This window comes from Panthera uncia, chromosome E1, assembly GCF_023721935.1.
Source record: "Panthera uncia isolate 11264 chromosome E1, Puncia_PCG_1.0, whole genome shotgun sequence".
Classification (NCBI taxonomy): domain Eukaryota; kingdom Metazoa; phylum Chordata; class Mammalia; order Carnivora; family Felidae; genus Panthera; species Panthera uncia.
This window is the reverse complement of record NC_064814.1, coordinates 48,488,278-48,509,901: the sequence shown is the minus strand read 5'-3', so window position 1 is coordinate 48,509,901 and position 21,624 is coordinate 48,488,278. Positions and strand designations below refer to the sequence as shown.

Genomic DNA, 21,624 nt, shown 5'->3' with positions numbered 1-21,624 from the left:
CACTCCGTGCTTCTCACTGACAGGGCACGGAACGAGCATGCAAAAGTTTCAAAGTTCCAGGGCCAAGTCTCAAAAAAAAAAAAAAAAAGAAAAGAAAAAAGCCTCCATGCTCCAACAGTCATTTCCAGGCCCCATAAGTAACAGATCTGCCTGCCCGTGGTTAATGCTTACCAAGCACTTTCAGTCTGGCCAGGAACATCAGCGAGATCCCGACAGGGAGACCAACCACATAATACCCGACGGCATTGACCATGGCCCCAGCCTTCTGGTTGCCACTTCCCCGCAGGATGCCACCACTTGTGCACTGTAGGCAGAAAACATCCATCAGTGAGAACAGTGCTGAGGCTTCTGAAAGACTCCTGTCCCCAAGCACCTCCCATCCCGGGGCGGGGGCGGGGCTCGGACTTAAAATCCGTGATCACGTGCCAGTGTTCTTATCGAGCGAGTATGATAAAAACGTTCGGTATTACCTACCTGCCCCATCCCAGTTGCTCTTTCCTTCTCTTTTTTCCTTTTTAATTTTTTTTTTTTTTAACGCTTATTCGTTTTTGAGAGACAGGGAGAGGGCAGGGGAAGGGCAGAGAGAGAGGGAGACACAGAATCCGAAGCAGGCTCCAGGCTCTGAACTGTCAGCACAGAGCCCGACATGGGGCTCGAACCCACGAGCGGTGAGATCATGACCTGAGCCGAAGTCGGACGCTTGACCCACTGAGCCGCCCAGGCACCCCCAACTGCTCTTTTCGGTTTAAATGTACCACCATCAGAAGAAACGTGTAGATCATAAAGGGGCTTGAAAGGAATACTGCGTAACACTTACAGCAAGTCCTTCGAACACATGGGAAACAGCACAGATCGGAATCACCTCAGCAACCAGAGCCACGATTTCTCTGTTAGGAAAAGAAAGCACGTTGTGATCAGGAGGAGACAGATGTGTGGCTCAGGTGACGGCGCTTGGCCTCTGCGTAAAACCGGAGGGGCTCATGCGTTCCAGCCAACACCCTATTCGCGGACAATCCTACGGTTTCTTGGCCCGTAGAGGAAACCAGCCCTACACTGCATCGAATGACTTCCAGAAGGAATATATAGTCCAACTAGTTGATGGAAACAATTGCATGAGATGAGGTGGTGCTCCACTGCCCACAAAAGAATAAAATTTGGATTATAATGCCACCCTCTTTTCATGTTTATTTTTGAGAGAGTGTGCAAGCACATGTGAGCAGTTGAGGGGCAGGGAGAGAGGATCCAAAGCGGGCCCTGCACTGACAGCGCCTCGAGAGCTTGATGTGGGGCTCGAACTCACGAACCGTGAGATCATGGCCTGAGCGGAAGTCAGATGCTTAACCGACTGAGCCACCCAGGCGCCCCAATGCCATCCTTCTTTGAACATGATTCCACACGTATCTCAGTGTGTCTGGATGGAGAAGAACAGAGTGGTTACAGTTCTCTCTGTGGAACCCAGTTGGCATGTTACAAAGGCCATAGAGACAGTTTACAGAATTATCCTTGGTTCCTAGAGGTAGTCCCTAACCTCTACAGCTAGAGACTTTGATTTTAACACCTACACTTCTAGAAAATGCTGCCACTGACCCAGGAAGGCAAAAAAATCCATCATACTCTTGAGCGATGAACAAACAGGCCTAGATCGTTGTCTGGCAATAAATATTTGTTGAATGAATTAAGAAATCAGGAAACCCAGCACTGAACAAGGTGGTCACTCTCCTCCCCCTCTAAACACGGGACAGAAATACAGTTCACTATTCAAATTGGATTTCATTTCTTGAATAGGTAACGTCTGCCAATGGTTAAAAGAAATCAAGCCATGCAAAAAGAGTATCGAGAAAAATCTTACTTCCACTCTGTTCCCAGCCCACCCATTGCCACCTCCCTGCTGACTGGGCAACAATCCTGAATACTGTCTGTACTTTTCCAGTACAAATACAGTCTTCTGTTCCCCTTCTAAAAACTGTTAGTTCATGTTCTAGCATTCTCTACGTGACCTTCTACAACTTGGCTTTTCCAACATACTCACTTTTATATCCCATCAAAATATATTATCTTTTATGTGCTGCTGAATTCTGTCCACTAATATTTTAGTTTTGATTTTAGAACTGATATTAATAAGTGCGATTGGCCTGCAACTTTCTTTTTTACTGTACAAACTTTGTCAGATTTCGGTACCAATGTTATTTTTGCTTCCCAAACAGAATGCGGACATTTCCCTTTTTGTGGTCTCTGGTACAGTTCGACAGCACTGGAATGACATTTTCGAGGTTTTATAAAATTCTCCACGGGAATCCTCAGGGATTAGTGCTTTTTCAAATTTTAAAACAAATTTTTCTTATTTCTTCTAAGGAAATCGGTCCAGTTAGACCTTTTATGTTTTCCAAGATAAGTTTTGGTAAATTATTTTCCTAGAAAGTTATTTATTCCTTCCAGATTAAAAAAAGTTTTTTTTTAAAATGTTTATTCATTTTCTGAGAGAAAGAGACAGAGTGCAAGTGAAGGAGGGACAGGGAGAGAGGGAGACACAGAATCGGAAACAGGCTCCAGGCCCCGAGCTGTCAGCACTGAGCCCGATACAGGGATCGAACTCACGGACTGTGAGATCATGATCTAAGCTGACGTCAGATACTGAACTGACACCACTCAGACGCCCCTATATTCCTTCCAGATTTTTTAAATTTACTTTCAAAAGTCATGCAAACTTGTCTCTCACAGTTCAAAAAAACTACTGTTTTTTAGTAACTTCCTCCTTTATTACTTTGCATCGAGGGGCTCTCTCTCTTCTCCCTCTCTGCTAACGTTAGGTTCCGTGTCCTTGTTAGAAATCTGTGTCACCAATCCTGCCAGTTTCAGCTGATCCTGGTCAGCTGATAAATAATTTGACGTCGTGAGTTTTCTCGGTCTCCCAATACCACCAAAGATATGGTTCCTGGGCCCTTTTGTTCTTCGTGTTTTCTTCCTGCCCCGCATGGTTTCCGGAAGTGGACAGACTCAGAAGCAAACGTCTGCCACGTGCCTACTGAAACCATCAGCGCAGGATACACATCCGATAACGACCGTTCTGATTCCCTTGCAGCAAAACGAGCATGATTTCCGGCTGCCTTTCGGCTTCCTTGGAAGCGAGGGACACTTAAACATCCTATTTCCCCACAGCAACATGGCGGAGGCTTCAAGGGGACAACCCGACATCAGAAGTCAAAAGGCAACCCCAAAAAGATACCCAAGGAATGAACGGCAGAGGGCAGTCCTGTCCACCACCTGCTTGTTACACCCATGAAGGAAAAGTCAACGTTGCCTTTTGCAACTGCTGATAGAAGAAACCCAAGTCAGAAGTATCCTTGCGACATGCCCACACCAGCCAGCCTCACTGATGAAAGCAACCAACCCAAACAGGACCCGCAAACCACACAAGAGATCCATCCCTTACACGAATTCGTCTCAGTGATCAATCTGATCACATGATTTTTTGAGACAGCTCTTCAGGGAGATTTTAACTTCGGTTCGAACTGACCAATACATTCCACGACTTGTAGCTACCAGGGACTTGGGGGGCAGATTCTGAGCTACCAAGAGGATTCTTATCACTGGGAACAAAATAACTAACTGAAAATGTAATCAATGGTACCAAAAAGGGGTCTCCTTCTCTAAAATGCACACCTATCCTGACCACCTGCAGCACGTATCACCGATAAATTGGCATTCTGGATGATAAATTAGTTCCTACACCTGATCAGTTCTTCCCAGGAAACATCGGTGAGGTTTTTTTTTCCTTTTTTTATGTTTATTTATTTTTGAGAGTGAGAGAGACATAGCACAAGTGGGAGAGAGGCAGAGAGAACGGGAGACACAGAATCTAAAGCGTCCTTTAGGCACTGAGCTGTCAGCACAGAGCCCAATGTGGAGCTCGAACCCATGGACCGTGAGATCATGAACTGAGCCAAAGTTGGCCACTTAACCGACCGAGCCACCCAGGTGCCCCCGGTGAGTTTCTGATCTTACAAATGGCTCAGGGACCCTCCACGATGCAACACCCCCAGGATGCCTCCCAGTGTGAAGGCATCCATCTACCCAACCATTTCTTTTTTTTTTTTTTTTTTTTAATTTTTTTTTTTCAACGTTTTTTATTTTTATTTTTGGGACAGAGAGAGACAGAGCATGAACGGGGGAGGGGCAGAGAGACAGGGAGACACAGAATCGGAAACAGGCTCCAGGCTCCGAGCCATCAGCCCAGAGCCTGACGCGGGGCTCGAACTCACGGACCGCGAGATCGTGACCTGGCTGCGCCACCCAGGCGCCCCTACCCAACCATTTCTTTACGGCAAATTTTGCATTTCAAGAAAATGTCCACACTCACCGGTCGCTAGTGAAAATGTACCCCACCAGATCCTTAAAAATTAACAACAGGACGCAGAAGGTTACAGCAAAGACTCCTGGAGGTAAAAACAGCAGAGAAACAACCAGTGAGAAAGGAGATCTGCAGGGCACCGGGAGGCTGGGCTTCCCGGGCACAGATCATTTGGGTGAGTCAATGACTGAAGAGTCTAAGCACCTGTGACCAGCAAGGCGACAGTTGAGGACTTCTTGGCCTGCTCGATGTCTCCAGCGCCCAGCGCATTCCCTACCCGGATACTGGTGGCCACACTGAAGCCTGAAGGTATCTAAAATGAAAAGCAGACATACCATAACGAAAAGGGAAGAGTAAGCAGGGAGCAGAGAAGTCCCTGCCTCTTGGCTCGGTTCTCAGCCCAACCGTGCACCTTCCCCAGGGAACAGGGACCCGGAAGATCATGGCATACACCTCAGTGGTAAAACCTGGTCCTAAAAGTTCTGAGAAAATAAATTTGCAACCTCCCATTTGCCTAGCCGAGTGCCCCCAGGCTGATGTGAATCTCCATCGCATACTGGGCTTTGGGGCAAGGCTTCTAAGGTGTGCAAGGGAGGGTCCCGCACAATCGTGTTCCTCCTCTGCATGCAGAGGACGGACTGCCAGGAGCCCAGGGGAAGTCTGTTCTGAAAGACCATCAAGGGATCAAGTTTAGAAAAAAGAATCCCAAAACGGCGACCTTTCCCCTTCCCCGGAGCGTCGGGTAAAAAGGAACTTTAAGGAAACGCAAAGATGCACACCCAAGCTCATCCCAGGCAGCGGGGCTCCTCACGCCATGAACCTAGCGCCATCACCCTTTGCGCCCCCGACCTGTCCCCCAGGCATCTATCGTGTGTTGTGACAACCGGAAAAGATTCTTCATGTCTGGGAAGTGTGCAAATCAAATCAAGTCTTTCAGATCCGGGGGGCGCCTGGCTGGTGTCTGACTCTTGATTTCGGCTCGGGTCACGTTCTCACGGTTCATGGGACCGAGCCCCACGTCAGGCTCTGCACTGACAGCAAGAATTCCGCTTGGGATTCTCTCTCTCCCTCTTTTTCTCTGTCCCTCCCTTATTTGCATGCCCTCTCTCTCTACACAGATAAAGAAGCTTAAGCAAAAATCTTTCAGATCCGAACAGTGCTAGGACGTGCAAACTCCCCAGAGCTCACCGGAAAGACCCCACCATTCCAGATGGGCCCTGCCTGGCTCTACGATGAAATTTTACTCTCGGGTATCGTTTCACAGGTTACTAACGGGATGAATGCCTACACTCGTTCTTTGGATTCTTTTCTTTTTATTAAAAAAAAAAAATTTTTTTTAACGTTTATTTATTTTTGAGACAGAGAGAGAGCATGAACGGGGGAGGGGCAGAGAGAGAGGGAGACACAGAATCGGAAGCAGGCTCCAGGCTCCGAGCCATCAGCCCAGAGCCCGACACAGGACTCGAACTCACAGACCGTGACCTGAGCTGAAGTCGGCCGCTTAACCGACTGGGCCACCCAGGCGCCCCTTTGGGCTCTTTTCAAAAGAACCATCTAGCACCCCCACACGACCGGCTCCCGGACACTCACCATGTACAAAATGACGGTCACTTCGTACACCACGGACTGGGCTCCCAGCTCCACCATGCCGAGGATACCTGGTGGAGAGAGGCAGCTGACACCGTGCTTCCGGACGGGGCCCGTGCCCACGCCAGCCATCGCCACCTGTCCCCGCACTGACCGCTCAGCAGGCTCCCGATCTCGAAGGCCCACCACTCAATGCACAGCATGAGCATGCCGGGGAAGGCCAGGTCGAAGAAGCAGGCCCAGTCATACAGACACTCAAAGGACCACCCTGCAGCAGGGACAGAGACACATCGCCAACACACGGGCCACTGGGCTGGAGCTCAACCCGAGACAAGACCCACGTCCGAGCTGGAAAACGAACAGCAGACTTTACCTTCCCAGATAGTGTGGTGCAGTTTCTTCCAGAGGACGTACAGGAAGAGGAGCAGCACGAGGGTGAACTGGGAAATGGTATTTGCCAGTGCCGACCCCCTGGGAGGAAAGGTCCCAGTGAGGGCAGGTGCCTGTCCATCGTACGGGGACTCCCGTGGCAGCCCTAAACGCATCTTCTTTCCGGAGCAGCCTCGTGGTCCGTCCCTGACCGTGCTTTCCAGAGCGGCCCAGGGAGGGGACCCCCACCGGGACACATGACCAAGTAGAGGTGCCCCCCTGCCATCCCGCCCTGGAAATGCCTCAGGCAGGTTCCCCCCCCCCGCCTCCCATCCCCAGAATCAGCTGGACTCACATCACCCCGAGATCCAGTTGATAGAGAAACAGATAGTTGATGAGGGCGTTGACAAGATTGGCGACAACTCCAGTGAGGATCTGGGGCAGTAGGATTCCCTGAAACGAGGAGAGACCGCATCGCGTGCTGGAGACCAGGGAGCAGGGTGGTCACTTCTTCCCCAAATGCACACGTGCCACAGGTATAGCACGAGGACCCAACCGGATGCCTGTCCTTGCTGCTCCTGGCCTCCTGCCTCCCCCTCTCCCTCCTCCTCCCCTCCTCCCCCGCCTGGAGGCGTGAAACACAGGGACGTGGGCAGGAGAGGGCCCGGCAACAGACAGGCAGCCAAGTGGTTCGCCTACCAGAGCACAAGGACTGGCCGAGACGGAGTATAAACAAATCACCTTCCACACTGGACAGGGGGTGACCAACTCAGCACTTTTTCAACCAAATGGAAGTTCAGAACACTGATCTAAGATGACCTCACAAAGCTGGGGCGTGGGAAGGACTCCATCCCACCCGGCTCTGCTTACAAGTACAGGGCAGAGAAGTCCGGGCTGTTTGGCATCTTAATCTAAGACTTCAGGCGGGAGAGGAAAACGACACGGGCTGGAGACGTACAAGGCATCAGGGGATCAGAATCGCAGACGCGATGAGGCCAGCTGCTTCTCCCACCTGCAAGGTGTCACCCCGGCCCCTCGTCTGAACGCCTACTGCTTCCTCACCCTCTGACAAACCTGCTTCTCTGAAATCACGGACCCTATGACATTTCGTCGTGTGAAGTCGTTACCGGTTAAAATAAAAGATCCCTCTCCTGCCTGGGGGATTGAAGTCACTCTCACACCCCAAAGCAGCAGCCTCGATTTTCCAGCTCAGGGGCAGAGCTTCTCACAGATTTCTGGACACAGCAATCCGCATCTATCTGAGCTCTCTCCGGTCCCCAAGGAGAGAGGACGTGGGTCCACTTTGCAGGGCGGACCTGGCATTGATCCCTCTTCTGCTTTGCTCTGAGCCTACCAAAACGTGGCTTCCCCTGCACTGCACCTAAATTCCATCCATCAGAATCATGTAACTCTCCCCCGCCCTTGCTGGGGGAGAACCACACTCCTCTGATCCAGCCACGCTATGGTCCACCATGCTGCGTATTTGTCTCAAGTGGTCTCCTGGTCAGGGACCAGGACAAGGATCGTGGCCAACCACTTATGTGGGTCACTTATTTGTCAGGCAACCCTGCTTATTAGTTTTTAGCAAAGGAGGCAGGAGACCACACAAGCCTTTCGGGTAGAGAGAGCAGAAGTAGCATGGGGTGAGGTTGGCCCTGGGAAGGACTGGCAGCAGGGAAATTTGGTAAGATGCTACGGAAGTATCCGCCAAAGGATAAGGGAAGAAGAAGAGAGGAACTGAGGCTGGAGGTTGGAGAGAGGCAGGACCACAGGACCATCAGTGACCGGACGTAAGAGTGAAGGAAAAGATGGAGAGCCAGATGAGGGCAGGTTCCCCAGAGATAAGGTGTTCGAGGCCCCTAACTGGGAAGGAAGGCAGGCAAGTGGAGAGGCAGGCCTGGGGGATGAGAAGGTCAAGTGCGCAACATGCATGCGCCTCCTAGAGGCAGCATTCCAGACTGGCGACTAGAGCTCTAAACGGGGGAGCCCTGGGCACACAGATGGCAAGAAAATACAGGCAAGAGACAGCTTCCCTCAGAGGAAGGTCAGCAGAAGCCAGTGGGGTCGCCTTGTCTACCTCTCTCCCACCTACAAGTCTAAGCAACCCCCCCGTTTTCTCTGGAGCTCCTTCCACCCTCCCCAACTGTATTAACTTTGCCCCCAGACCAGCTGCACACTCCCATATCCTACACTCACAGAAGGGCTGGGCCCGAAGACGGAAACTGGGTTAAATGCAACTCCCTCCCTCTCCAGAGACCCCTGCAGACAAGGAGTCATTTCGTTCTACAGGATCCGCCCCAGTGTTACGATTCCCGTTGCTTCTGTAGGGCATCCTTTCTCATCACAGACCTGCAGCATCTTTTGTTGGGACCACGTCCACAACTCTCTCTCCCCCTAGCAATCGGTTTCCCACCAGCTGAAATCCACAGCAGAGAACCAAGGCTGAACCTGGGCCAGCCCACCTCTCTGATTCTGTCATCCACTGTGCCCCTCCATCCATGCCTTGGCCTCTGTGCTCCCGCGTCCCGGTGACCAGAACCCCTTGGGAACCCCGGGTATTCTCCAAACCCGGTTCAAGCCTCTCGGCCCCTCTCAGCTGCAGGCTCCTCTTTGTAGGTCTCTGCGGGTCCCTCAGAGTATCTGAGAGAGGGGTTTTCACTCCCAGTGTCCTCACTGGGCCAAGCTGGAGCCTGTGGCTAGGAGCCCCCATGCTGGCTGGGAGCCTGGCAGTCAGGGAGAAAGCCCCGAGCATCTAACGCCTCCGCGTGGCTTCAGACAAGGCCACGGGCTGGCAGTGGACAGATAGGCCAGCGCTCAGTCGTGCAGACTTCTGCCCCTTTCCAGACCCTTCAGTGTTACGCTGACGGGAGACTCAGAAGCTGTTTTTGTCCACAGGGTAACCTTAAATTTAAGAACATTAAATAAACGGAAAACCTCTTCCCTTCTCTCTCCCCTCCCTTGTGCCCTCGGTCGCACGTGCCCTGGAGAGCCTACCTGTGTGGCCACGACCCATTGCCCGGGACCCTCATTTCCCTGGATTCCTCTGGAAGGAAGTCAAGGGTCCCACATACGCTGGCATCGTAAATGCACGCCTACCGAACCAGGGCAGCCGTCACACAGCTTTGGCCCCTGCCGCTGGTCACAGTTCTCCCTGACATGACATGCTACGACGTGGGCCTTCACGCCCCGCTGAGGAGAGCCGGGCCTTTCAGACAGGCTGAGAGGAGCTGAGAGGTTGGCTCCCTGGAGCCTGCCCGGCACCCTCTGGGGGACACAGGCACACACCCTTCACTTCCAGAGAGCCAGGTAACAGCATGGAGCCAAAGAACGCTAGTGCTACCCCTTATCCTGCCAATGACAATATTTCCAAGGGGGAATCAGAGAAGAATGTTCCAGAGCCAACAAGAACATACCCTTCCCTTGATTTCACTTGGTAAACTTCTCCACACCGAAGTCCTGAGCGCACCACACGGGGAAACGTATTTCGGTGGCCCCCAGCAGGTGAGGTTCCCCACCCTGTTATCCATGAATGTTTTCAGGGCCCCGATCCCCGAAAGCCATAAACTCCCATGAACCGCCCCCCCCCCCCGAAAGAAAAAAGGAGAGTCTACATTACCTGGTTGAGCAAAAATTTAACTTGTAACGTGTAAATAAAGATTGCCTACAAGAGAAGAAGAAACGAATGTTAACATCTTGGCCTTGCCATGTAGCAAGGAGCTGGGAGCCGTGGCTTGGCTGCCCTCTGCTCCCCCGTGGACCCGCAGAGGCATGCTGTCTCAGAAGGGGACAGGGACAGGGGGCGGGAGCCGAGGTGTCTAGGGCCAGGGCATTCCAAACATCTCTTATGGATGAACAGCATCCAAGGGACCCCAGGGCCTGGGAGAGCAGTTTCCTTGGGAGTATGACAAGGAGCCTTCTGGGGGACAGTGGGGCTGTAAAGGAGGCCCCTGGGCAAACTCTAGGGGGGGGGCACCCCTTTTATAGACCAAGTAACAGTCCTATTTGGTGGCATAACTAAATAATACGGAACTTTATTTTTTTAACGTTTTCAGAAATTTATTTTGAGAGAGCGTGCACACGTGCACATGGGGGAGGGGCAGAGAAAGAACGGGAAAGAGAGACCCCCCCCCCAGGAGGCCCTGCACTGACCTGACTCGGGGCTCAATCCCACAAACCATGAGCTCATGAGCCGAGCAGAAACCAAGGGTTGGGTGCTTAACCAACCGAGCCACCCAGACACCCCGAGAATATTAAATTTTAAAGGCTTCGGGGTAAATTAAAAGCCACAATGCCAACTGTGACGGCAGACGGCTACTTTTAAGGGCTGAATTACAGCCATCCAAATTCGTATGTTGAAGTCCTAACCCCCAATGTGGCTGTATTTGGGGAGTTTTTAAAGAGGTGATTACGTTAACATGAGGCCATTAGCGTGAGCTCTAACCCAACAGGACTGAGGTCCTGATAAGAAGACAAGAGACACCGCAGCTGCACCCACACAGGGGGATGGCCGCGAGAAGAGGCAGCCAAGCAGGAGGTGGTCTGCAAGCCAAGGAGAGGCCCCTAAGGGTATCAACCCTGCGACACCTTGATCTCAGACTTTGCAGCTTCCAGTAGTGTGAGAAAACGTTTAAGCCATCCAGTCTGCGGCGTGTTGTCAGGGCAGTGCAAGCAAACCCACGCAGCCCCGCCGTCCCAACGGAGTAAAATAGTTTTAATTGTTCACTGACCGCGAGCTTCTGTGTCAGACGTGAACATACACTCAGGGTTGTGTGTGATCACACTCAGCAAGGAAAAAAAAAAATCTAAAGGTTCAGAGAGTGAGGCCCTAAGGAGTTCTGACACGGGAAAGAATTTACCCTTATCTAAAAGAAGAAAAAAGAAAAAAAAAGGCTGAACTCCTTTCCGCGGAGGATATCCTGGAGACCCCTCCAGCGGCAGAAGTTCAAGACAGTGGTTCACTGAACTCGCCTCGGTCCCGGGGTCTCTCAAGGGACACACGTTTGTGTCTTCTACAGGCATAATTAAAACCCCACTTCTTAAAGGAGCCAACATCACACATGTGAATCACAGAAGACTGACCCAATGCATTGGGCCCACAGGTAGCTCAGGCGCCTTCCACCAGTAAACCCCAAGAAGGGGACCTCATGGGGTGCTTGGGTGGCTCAGTCAGTTAAGCATCCGACTCCTCATTTCGGCTCAGGTCGTGATCTCACGGTTCGTGGGACTGAGCCTTGAGCCGGGCTCCGCGCTGACAGCACGGAACCTGCTTGGGATCCTGTCTCTCCTCTCTGCCCCCTCCCCACTCGTTGTGGCTCGCTCACTCTCTCTCTCAAAATAAAATAAACTTAAAAAAAAAAAAGAAGGGGACCTTGTAACCCTTGAAAACTTACAGGCAGGGCAGGAATGAAGATCATGACATAGTCCTGGGTAAGCCTGTACAACGAAAAGCAAAAAAAGGCCACAGAGGTCTCTGTGAGGCAAGGGTGGGTAGGAGAAGCTAACGAAAACCATCTTTCCTGTTCTTGGCTCTTTCTGAATTAATGGGTTTCGACTGCTGGAGCAAATGCGAAAATGAGAGACACCTAGACCTTGTCCTCTTAAAACTGCCTCTCTTGGTCCTTCCAAATCTTTAGGTCTAGGAAAGGGTTTTTCAACCTCGGCACTACGGCCAGATAGAGAATTCCCCACCGTGGAACGAACCTGTGCATCGAAAGATGTTTCGCGATGTCTCCACAGAGCCCCAGTAACCAGTCCTGATGCCCGGAAATGCCTGCCAACATGGCTAAACGCCCCCTAGGTTCACCGCCGCGGGTCTAGCACAAGGACTTTATTTTAAAGGTCTTGATTAACTCGACCAGCAGGTGGCAAAGACATCAGCCCATGAGAATCCTCGAGGGGAACTCTGAAAGACACTGATGCCCTTGCCACACTGCAGGCCAATTCACACGGAACGCCGACGGGGGAGGGGGACCGGGCATGGGCGGGTTTTAAAGGCACCCAGGTGATTTTAGTATCAACCAGGGTCAAGAATCACAAAACCGTGAACAAATGCCCTAAACTCCTATCTCGAGCGGAGGATGTTTGCAAACCTTATTTCAGTATAAACGATGTACCCCGAAGTCACCCAAATAAGGAAGGGTCTAGACCTTGCTTGCCAGGTATGAAAAGCACTACATAATGCCAGCCTTTGTAATTCCCAGAGGCTGAACCTGGATAGGGCCGTTTTTCTGCCAAGATGGACCCAATCCCAGCCCCCACCCCCCCATGGCATGGGACCATCTTACCTGGACACGGCTGGGTCCTGCCTGAAGAGATGCAGGATGTTCTGGGTGTTGACGAAGAGTGCCCAGCAGGGGAAGCAGGAGAGAAGCAGCACCAGGGTGCCCCTCTGCAGGATGACCCCCACGTGCTTCAAGTTCTGGCTCCCATACGTCTAGGTGCACACGGTCCAAACAAACCCATGAGTACAGAAATGGCACCCCTTTTACCCCCCAAAGGCCTTCAGTCATGACTTTGCCACGCTCTTTACGTTAGTGGTTCTCAGACTTGACTACCCATTAGCATCACCTGGAGAACATTTTTAAAACACTGACACCAGGGTTCCACTAAAGATAGTCTACATTTAGGGGCGTCTGGGTGGCTCAGTCGGTTGAATGTCTGACTCTTAGTTTCCGCTCAGGTTGTGGGCTCATGGTTCGTGAGTTTGAGCCCCAGCTGGGGCTCTGTGCTGACTGTGCAGGGACTGTTTGGCATTCTCTCGCTCTCTCTCTCTCTCTCTGCCCCTCCTGCTCTATCTCAAATAAATAAATCAACTTTAAAGAAAAAAAGAGTCTGGATTTAACAGGTCCAGGGTAGGACCCAGATATCAGTCATTGCTCTTTATTTATTTTTGAGAGAGCACAGTGGAGAGGGGCAGGGAGAGGGGACAGAGGATCTGAAGTGGGCTATGCACGGACAGTGGCAGGCCGAATGTGGGGTTTGAACTCACGAACCGCGAGATCATGACCTGAGCAGACGTCGGATGCTCAAGACTGAGCCACCCAAGTGCCCCACATCAATCACTTTCAAAAGCTCCCCATGTGATTCTTTTTTTTCCTTTTTTTAATGTTTGTTTATTTTTGAGAGAACAGAGTATGAGCGGGGGAGGGACAGAGAGAGAGGGAGACACAGAATCTGAAGGAAGCTCCAGGCCCTGAGCTGTCAGCACAGAGCCCGACGCGGGGAGACTTGAACTCAGGGACCGTAAGATCATGGCTTGAGCCAAAGATGCTTAACCGACTGAGCCACCCGGGCGCCCCTCTCCATGTGATTCTAAAGACCAGTCAGGGTTGCATCAGCTGGAAACCAACCTCCTAGATGTGCAGTATCTCGGGCCCTGCCCCCCACCTGCCGAAACAGGGTCAGTGCGCACAGAAGCCAGCTCCTACGGGCCTACAGAAGCCAAAAACTCTGTGCCATCTCTCCCTGGGACGTGTTCAGTGACATCTGTACGGGAGCCTGAAGCTAGCTATAGAGAGAATAGTTACCACCATGGGACTTGGCAGAGAGCAGGTCAGACGTGGCCCTCTGCCCCTCCCCCACCCCAGACCCGCTCGTTCAGCAGTTACCAGGATGCCACCAGCCTGCTCTGGCAAGCCCCGCTGGTAGCTCAGAGGGACGCTCAAGTCTGAGACCCACGGGGACCGTGCCAGACTCAATGATGCGGGAAGTGATAAAAGGGACTCGTACAAAATGTCCCATGTGGTCAAAAGGCAACATAAGGTGGCCGTGCACAAGCCTGCGAGACACACAGCCATGCTTCAAAGAAAGCAGGCACCGGAAAGTGGAAATGACGGCTGGCCAGACGTCACAGGGCTGGCCGTCAGCAAGTCCCTCCCCGCCGTGCGCACGGCCCTCCCTTCCTGCCACTGGGGACCTTCCAGCTACGCTCCGGAGAAGATGTTCAGGGTCACCGTGAGAGTCACCTGGGGCTTCCGTTTACCTGGGAGATGAGGGTGTCACAAGCAGAAGATAAGCCAAAGCCCACTGAGATTCCAGTGACGTTGATCATCTGCCAAGAAACGCAAGGAGACGGGAAGGCATATTCTCTGTCTGCTCTGATCAGAGGCAGCCTCGAGCCTCCAACAACCCTCACCAGTGGGCCTACTCAGCCCCATTCTCCGCCCGGAGCCCCTCCACTGGCCCCACTTTAATTAAAGGACGCGTACGAGTTGAGAGAGAGGAAACGTCTCGGCCAGAGGTCACTACAAAGCCTTTGGCTTTCTTAAGTCCCAGGCGTTTGGCTTCCTGACTTCAGAGGAACGTGAATCCTTCTCAACGGCAACGTAATGTGGTGGGGTGGCAGTTCTGGGTGAGTCCCCCTGCTCAAGGCCAAGTACGGCCTGTTACAATATCCCAAAGGGTTCTGAGGGCTCAGAATCAAGCCCCCGGAGCCAAAGCCAGAGGGCTTCCAGGTGTACTTGTCTTGACCAGGGTCGGCAACTAAACCCCAGGGTCCCTGGAGCTTTGGGGAGCCCAGGGCAGCACCCCCAACACCAGGGAGTGGCATCACAGGATGTCTGGAACCTGTTACCTCTACCTGAGTCTGCGGGGAGGTTAGAGACAACAGCCCCAAACTGGACTCAGCCTAGAAGCACCAGCTTGCTTGCTTTCTTTTTCTCAAGTGTTTATTTTTGAGAGAGTGAGCGCAAGCATGAGCAGGGGAGGGACAGAGAGGCAGAGAAACATAGGATCCAAAGCTGTACTGATGGAAGCAAGCCTGAGGCAGGGCTCGAACTCACAAACCGTGAGATCATGACCTGAGCCTGGGTCAGACAATCAACCAACCAGGCCCCTCAGGCGCCCCGAAGGACAGCTTTCTTGTGCTTGCTCGGCTACAGAGATTTTGCCAGAGGCTTGCCAGGTGCGTTTGTCCCTCCCGGATTTCCAAACATTAAAACCACAAAGGAATAATTAAGCCTGGGGGTTTCTCACATTGTTTTCAAAAGCAAGACAACCCCTATATACCCAAGACCCGGTTCAGAGTAGTCTTGCCCAGTTCCGAGGTAGCAAACACCAACGGCTAAGTAAGGTGGACGTGTACCTTAGCAGAGAGCACCAAGGGGGAACTGGGGAGGCTGAACAGGGGCACACAAGCCACCGAATCCACCTTCCTAGAGACACCTCGCTGGCCAAACCAAAGAAGTTGGCAGGGTCGTTTGGCCAGACATAGCCACTGAGCCCCTGGCAGAGGTCAACGACATCTCTCTCTGGTTTCGGGGACGCATATCCAGGATACAGGGAGGATTTGGGGTTCCTCCCAATTTTAGGTTTGGACACTAGGATCCAGGATTCCATCTTCCACTTCCGTGTCAGGGAGATGGAAGTCAAGGCGGAGGTGGGGGGTGTCACAGTTTCTCCTGATGAAGTCAGACTTCACCCCCCCCCCCCCCCCCCCTCTATGACTCCCCCCCCCCCGATGTGGGACCAAGAACCGAAGGCCAGAGCGCCACGGATTACAAATTCACGGATGTGGGAGGCGGAGTAAGGGCCCTCCAAAGATGTCCCATCCCAACCCCCGGAACCCCGGGAAAACGTGAGGTTACGTGGCAAAGGAGAATTATAGCTGCAGACAGAAAAATGGTTACCGCCCTCGCCAACACCGTGTTTTCAGCCCAGTGAAACCCCTTGGCGACTTCTGACCTCCAGCAGCATAAGAGGATACGCTGGGTTGTTTTAGGCCATTAAATAGCGACACCTCGTAACAGCAGCAAGAGGAAAGACAGACGGCTTTCAGAAACGTGTGTTAGAAAGTCCCCTACGTACTGCAATCGCGAGGGTGACGGCGTCCAGTTCCAGCTTCCCCAGGTGGCCACAGAACACGGAGCTCACGAAACTGATCAGAAACACCATCAACTGGGCCAAGAACTGGGAAGAGACAGAAAAGGAGTTGCGGGTGAGTGTCCCAACTGTCACAGCCGAAGGAGGGTGTGAGGGCCGGGGGACGGGGGTCGGGGCGCCCCCACCCTCTGCAAATCAACGCCAGTTAACGGAATCTGGCTGGTATCGGCCTCTGCCAACTTTCACAGGCCAACACGCAACTTCAGGTAGGCTTCCAGAAGGATGGTAAAAGGTTCATCTGCGACCGCTACCAGAATCACATTTTTAAAACATTTTTTAATTATTTTTTAGAGAGAGACAGAGTGAGCGCAGGGGAAGGGCAGAGAGAGAGAGAGAGAGAGACAGAATCCAAAGCAGGCTCCAGGTTCTGAGCTGTCAGCACAGAGTCCCATGCGGGCTCGAACTCACGAACCATGAGATCATGACCTGAGTGGAAGTCCAACCCTTGGAGCCAGCCAGGCGCCCCCAGAATCACATTTTTGAGAACTTTCTAGCTTTTTAAATTGATTTTTCACTGCAGGGTCTCAGGCCACACGTCACATGTGTACATTCTCTGAAATTGTCAGAGGCTGCCTCCTGGGATAACCCCCCTATTCTCCCAAATTCCTAGTGAGGACTAGAGAGAATGCCGCCTTCAATCAATTCCACAGGCAGGAACACCTAAGGCAGACATGAGGTTATCCTGCTAGAAGGTCAACGGGCTCTGGAATCTTGGGGAGAGACATCCCCAATCTGCCAAGCATGTTTAGTTCTTATATCCTATGAAGGCTCAGAAAGGAGGGCAAATTCAGCTTCTGGAACAATGAGCCATCATTCCAGGAACTACCATGACTTGCTCCCCAAGGCTGCAGCCACATGTTTGGACACTTACCTTATCTCCTTAGGTTAATTTTTTTTTTCTTTCTTTTTTCTCCTTAGGTTAATTTAAAGCCACCTCCCAGGGCACCTGGGTGGCTCAGTTGGTTAAACCTCTGATTTCCACTCAGGTCGTGATCTCGCGGTTCACGAGTTCGAGCCCTATGTCGAGCTCTGTGCTGACAGCTCAGAGCCTGGAGCCTGCTTTGGATTCTGTGTCTCCCCGGTCTCTCCCGCTCCCCCTCTCTCTCTCTCTCAAAAATAAAGTAAAAATAAAATTAAAAAACACCTCCCACCCTCACCTGCCAGAGCAGTGGAGTACCTCTCGGGAAAGCCCTTCTTTCCCAGAAGGCTTATGTGCTCTCACCCCGACTCTCTGGGAGACAGAACAGAGGCCTAAGGATTGACAGCTGCTGCTGGGGTCTGCCCCAAGGGCCCCTTCCCAAGCTGATGGGACACAGAGGAGCTTGTGCTGGTCCCATCGGCAAAGGGAAAAGGGACTCCTCCTGCTCAGACCTCAGACAAGGTTCCGTCTTTCTTGGGCCCCCAAGTGACACAACTTCTCATCTGACACGACCTTCTGCTATGGAGCAGAAGGGATGCTTTCAAAACGTATTGCAGAAGCGAGCCAAAAACCAAAGAGCAGGCAGGAGACAACGAGAAGCTGGGGGCAGAGGTGAAAATAAAAAAGGTTGGCATGGAAACCCAATCCTATAGAACCTATGCCTAGAGCCAAGGTACCCCCCGTGGGCCTGTGCCAGTGGGACGGGCCAGGATCTGGGCCTCGTCACCATCCTTACAGATGTTCTCTGTGGTTCCGTCCAGGGGACCTTGCTGTCTCTTCGACTGTGAATTTATATAACTTTAAAGATCATAGGGTCCTTTTTCTTTTCTTTTTTTTTAGTAAACTCAGTATCACGGTCACTAACTTCTCAGCCTCCGTGCATGTAAACAGTGGCAAATGGCTGTATCACAGAATCTGTTTTCCTCTTTTCCACGGGAACGTTATTTCTACGACACAGTGCCCAGTCCCCCCACAGGCCACATGTGAGCTGTCTTCCGTGGCTTCACGTAAAAACGTGCTCAGTCTCATCTATCATCAGGCCTCTGGGCCACTTTCCCAATTCTGCTCTAACTGATCATGCTACACAGAACGCCTTTTGTAGTTGGGTAGGGAATGGGCATTTTTGTAGGGCAAGTGTCCCGTCCACCAGTGGGAATAGTTATGTTTCTTAGATGAAAAGGCCAGGAAGTCTAGCTGAGTTCAGCTAACCCACGTGAGATGCGGTGTTGAGGCCACTGAACACTTGCTGGGGTCATGGCAGTAACATGGGGTTCAGGTCGCCCAACACAGCAGCCATTTGTGACCTTCAGTCCCAGGAGGATCCTGGCTCCAGGGTTGATGTTTGTTAACCGCGTAACGTTTATATCCTGGTTTCAAGCCCTTTGGGTAAGCTCTTGACCATGGCTGTGGTCCCTACACATAAGGATCACCTGAGGGGGGTGCCTGGGTGGCTCAGTGGGTTAACGGTCCAACTCTTGATTTCGGCTCAGGTCATGATCTCATGGTTGTTAGTTCAAGCCCCGCATTGGGCTCTGTACTGACAAAGTAGAGCCTGCTTGGGATCCTCTCTCTCTCTCTCTCTCTCTCTCTCTCTCGGCCCCTTCCCTGTGCTCACTCTCTCTCCCTCAAAATAAATAAATTCAACAAAAATTTTAAAAAAATTAAAGGATCACCTGGGGATATTGATCAGAAGGCTAACACCTGGCCCCCAGCTTAAGAGACTGATTCCGGGCATCAGTGGGGCTATGAGATCTGCGTTTCGACACCCCAACACCCACCCCATGCACACCCAGTCAAGACGTGTTGGTCAAGGACAAGATACTCCCAAATTGTCCCATCACACGGCACGTTGCTGTGCCTGGGGAATTAACCAACTCCGGACACAGGTTTGTTCCCCCGGGTGCCTCAGGGGCCGCTGCCTCCACGACAGCATGACTGGCAATGGCTACATGTAGTCAAATGCACAATAGAAATGGCCAAACTGGGGGCGCCTGGGCGGCTCAGTCGGTTACACGTCCGACTTCAACTCAGGTCATGATCTCACGGTTCATGAGTTCGAGCCCCTCGTCGGGCTCCGCGCTGACAGCTCAGAGCCTGGAGCCCGCTTCGGATTCTGTGTCTCCCTCTCTCTCTGCCCCTCCCCTGCTCACCTGGTCTCTCTCTCTCAAAACTAAATAAACATTAAAAAAAAAAAAAGGAAATGCCCAAACTAGTGGGTGGGGGGTGGCTAAACAGTGATGGGTACTAAGGAGGGCACTTGTTGGGATGAACGCCGGGTGTTACATGTAAGCGATGAATCACTAAATTTTATTCCTGAAGCCATTATGACGCTATATGTTAACTTGGGTTTAAATAAAAATTAATTTAATTAATTAAAAAAACAACAACAAGTGGCATCTGTTTCTTCCTGCCACGGAGGCCCTGCTCATTTTTCGGCCAGACAGCAACAAACGGAACTCTTGCTATGTGGCCGCTTTGGAAGGGTGCTCTCCAGGGCCAGATGCCGGGGAGGCAATGGGTGTGAGCCTGTCCAGTGTGCCATACGAGACAGTTCTAGAAGGCCCTGGTCTCACCCCCCCCCCATGGATGCCTGAAAGCTTACTCCTAGAGCGAGAGGCCAGCACTGGAAGGAGCCTGCGGGGTCACTGGCTACACCCGAGGAAATCCAGGCAGGCAGGCAGGCTGAGCCCCAAGTCACACAGCTGGTTAGTAACAGAGGTAGGACGCAAGTCACCGGACTCCCAGATGGTCAACTGGGGTCAACATCTTTGGAGCACCAAGCACTAGGGAGACGGACGGAAGTAACAGGAACACCATTCACTCCATTCCTACACCAATGGAACCCACCGCGGAGCACAGAAAGATGTTCATCGTGGAATAACACTGCCAGTGACACACGTGATGGGTGCTACAAAGGAGGCAGGAGCTCCAAGAGCACAGCCTGGGAGTCCGAGAAGGTTCTGGGAGAAATGAAGTTCAGCTGAAACCTGAATGGTGAAGGTGGGCGGTCTGTCTGGGAAGAACGTTCCGGGCAGAGGAAACACCCGAGTGGCAGGAGGGCGGGGGGTCTGAGGCAAGGCTGGGGCACTGAAAGGAGGCTGGGTGAAGGACCAGTGGGAGACTGAAACGAGAGACTGGAGGGCCTCACGGAGACCAACGAAGGAAGGGGACAAGCTCACACAGTACATCTGAAGAGGAGATTGGTGGCTCCAGTGGCCCAGACCTGGAATGTGGAGGAGGGGAGGTGAGCAGGTGCATCCGGAGGAGAGACAGCTAGGCCTGCGTGAGGGAGGGGACAATGGAGGAGGATCCTGGACCACTCCCTTCCCCTCATGCCCATCACCCTTTGAGTGCCTCCCACTCTTTTATTTTATTTTTTTTTTAATTTTTTTTTTTAACGTTTATTTATTTTTCAGACAGAGAGAAACACAGCATGAACAGGGGAGGGGCAGAGAGAGAGGGAAACACAGAATCGGAAGCAGGCTCCAGGCTCCGAGCCATCAGCCCAGAGCCCGACGTGGGGCTCGAACCCGCGGACCGCGGGATCGTGACCTGAGCCGAAGTCGGACGTGTAACCGACTGAGCCACCCAGGCGCCCCGCCTCCCACTCTTTTAGACCTTCATCAGCCAAGCCTAGCTCGTCTTCTGCCTTCTGGAAGCTTGCTCCTGCCGAAATCTCACATGCGTCACTAAGTACTGCCCGCTGATTATTTCCCCACTGCCTATAGGATAAAAATCAAACCATCAGCCTACGGGTCTGGTGTCTCTCCCGACTGCCATCCAGCCTGTCTGTCCAGACGCCCCTCACCGTGCGGGGCTCGCTCTGTTGTTCTGCCCTGCAGCCCTAGAAGGTTCTCCAGCTCCCTCTCAAGTATTCCTCTCTCCACACAGATGGGAACAAGCTCCCTCAGCTTGGGTCCAGGCGATTCCCCCTTCTTTTCCACCCTCGGCAATGCTGCGCACAGCCCGTGCTCCTAGAGAGCAGGCAATCCCTCCTTGGGATTATTTTTCAGGACTCTGACTCAGCCTGGCATTGAAGATAAAATGCTAATGACAAAGACAAAGTAGAAAAGCCCAAGGCTAGGTAGTTTCAACCACCACCTCCCTCCCTCACAAATACGTTTTCTGCAGAATAAATGGAACATGCACCGACATGTTCTCTGATATGCACCTTGTTCCCTTGCATTAGGCATATTCTCTTACAGGCCTCATCTGAAGTTCATTCGGAGTGGAAGAGAAGTCAGTCCTAATACCTGGGCCTCGATACTACCTTGGATCCATGTTAATATGAGAGGCTGGAGGGGAGGCAGTCAATGGGAGAGACAAAATCACAAAGAGGAGATTCAGACCAGGCATCCTACCTAATTGATGGAGCCTTAGTATGGGACACTGAGTGTGGAAAGAGACTGAATGAGTGACAGCACTGTATGACCTCTTTGGGTAAAGCAGTCACATACAAACCCCCACCCAAAGGACTGGAAGGAAATTCCCAAATTGCCTGGGTGGGGAACTTTCAGAGTGT

At 52.1% G+C, this 21,624-nt stretch overlaps 1 protein-coding gene across 2 annotated transcripts in view; it reads right to left on the bottom strand.

Annotated features, from left to right (window-relative positions):
* The window catches only part of LOC125927566 (multidrug and toxin extrusion protein 1-like), a 36,310-nt gene that overhangs the window by 12,930 nt on the left and 1,756 nt on the right, over positions 1-21,624 (bottom strand). For both annotated transcript variants that reach the window (XR_007459369.1, XM_049638070.1), the window contains exons 2-14: positions 16,109-16,210; positions 14,286-14,354; positions 12,589-12,737; positions 11,695-11,737; positions 9,921-9,965; positions 6,660-6,757; positions 6,309-6,406; positions 6,090-6,203; positions 5,939-6,006; positions 4,553-4,661; positions 4,358-4,433; positions 818-887; positions 172-304 (exon numbers count right to left, since the gene is read on the bottom strand). Coding sequence is in view for 1 of the 2 variants with exons in the window: in XM_049638070.1 (XP_049494027.1) it covers positions 172-304; positions 818-887; positions 4,358-4,433; positions 4,553-4,661; positions 5,939-6,006; positions 6,090-6,203; positions 6,309-6,406; positions 6,660-6,757; positions 9,921-9,965; positions 11,695-11,737; positions 12,589-12,737; positions 14,286-14,354; positions 16,109-16,210 (1,174 nt within the window). In the remaining variant the exon portion in view is untranslated. The remainder of the gene's footprint in view (positions 1-171; positions 305-817; positions 888-4,357; positions 4,434-4,552; positions 4,662-5,938; positions 6,007-6,089; positions 6,204-6,308; positions 6,407-6,659; positions 6,758-9,920; positions 9,966-11,694; positions 11,738-12,588; positions 12,738-14,285; positions 14,355-16,108; positions 16,211-21,624) is intronic.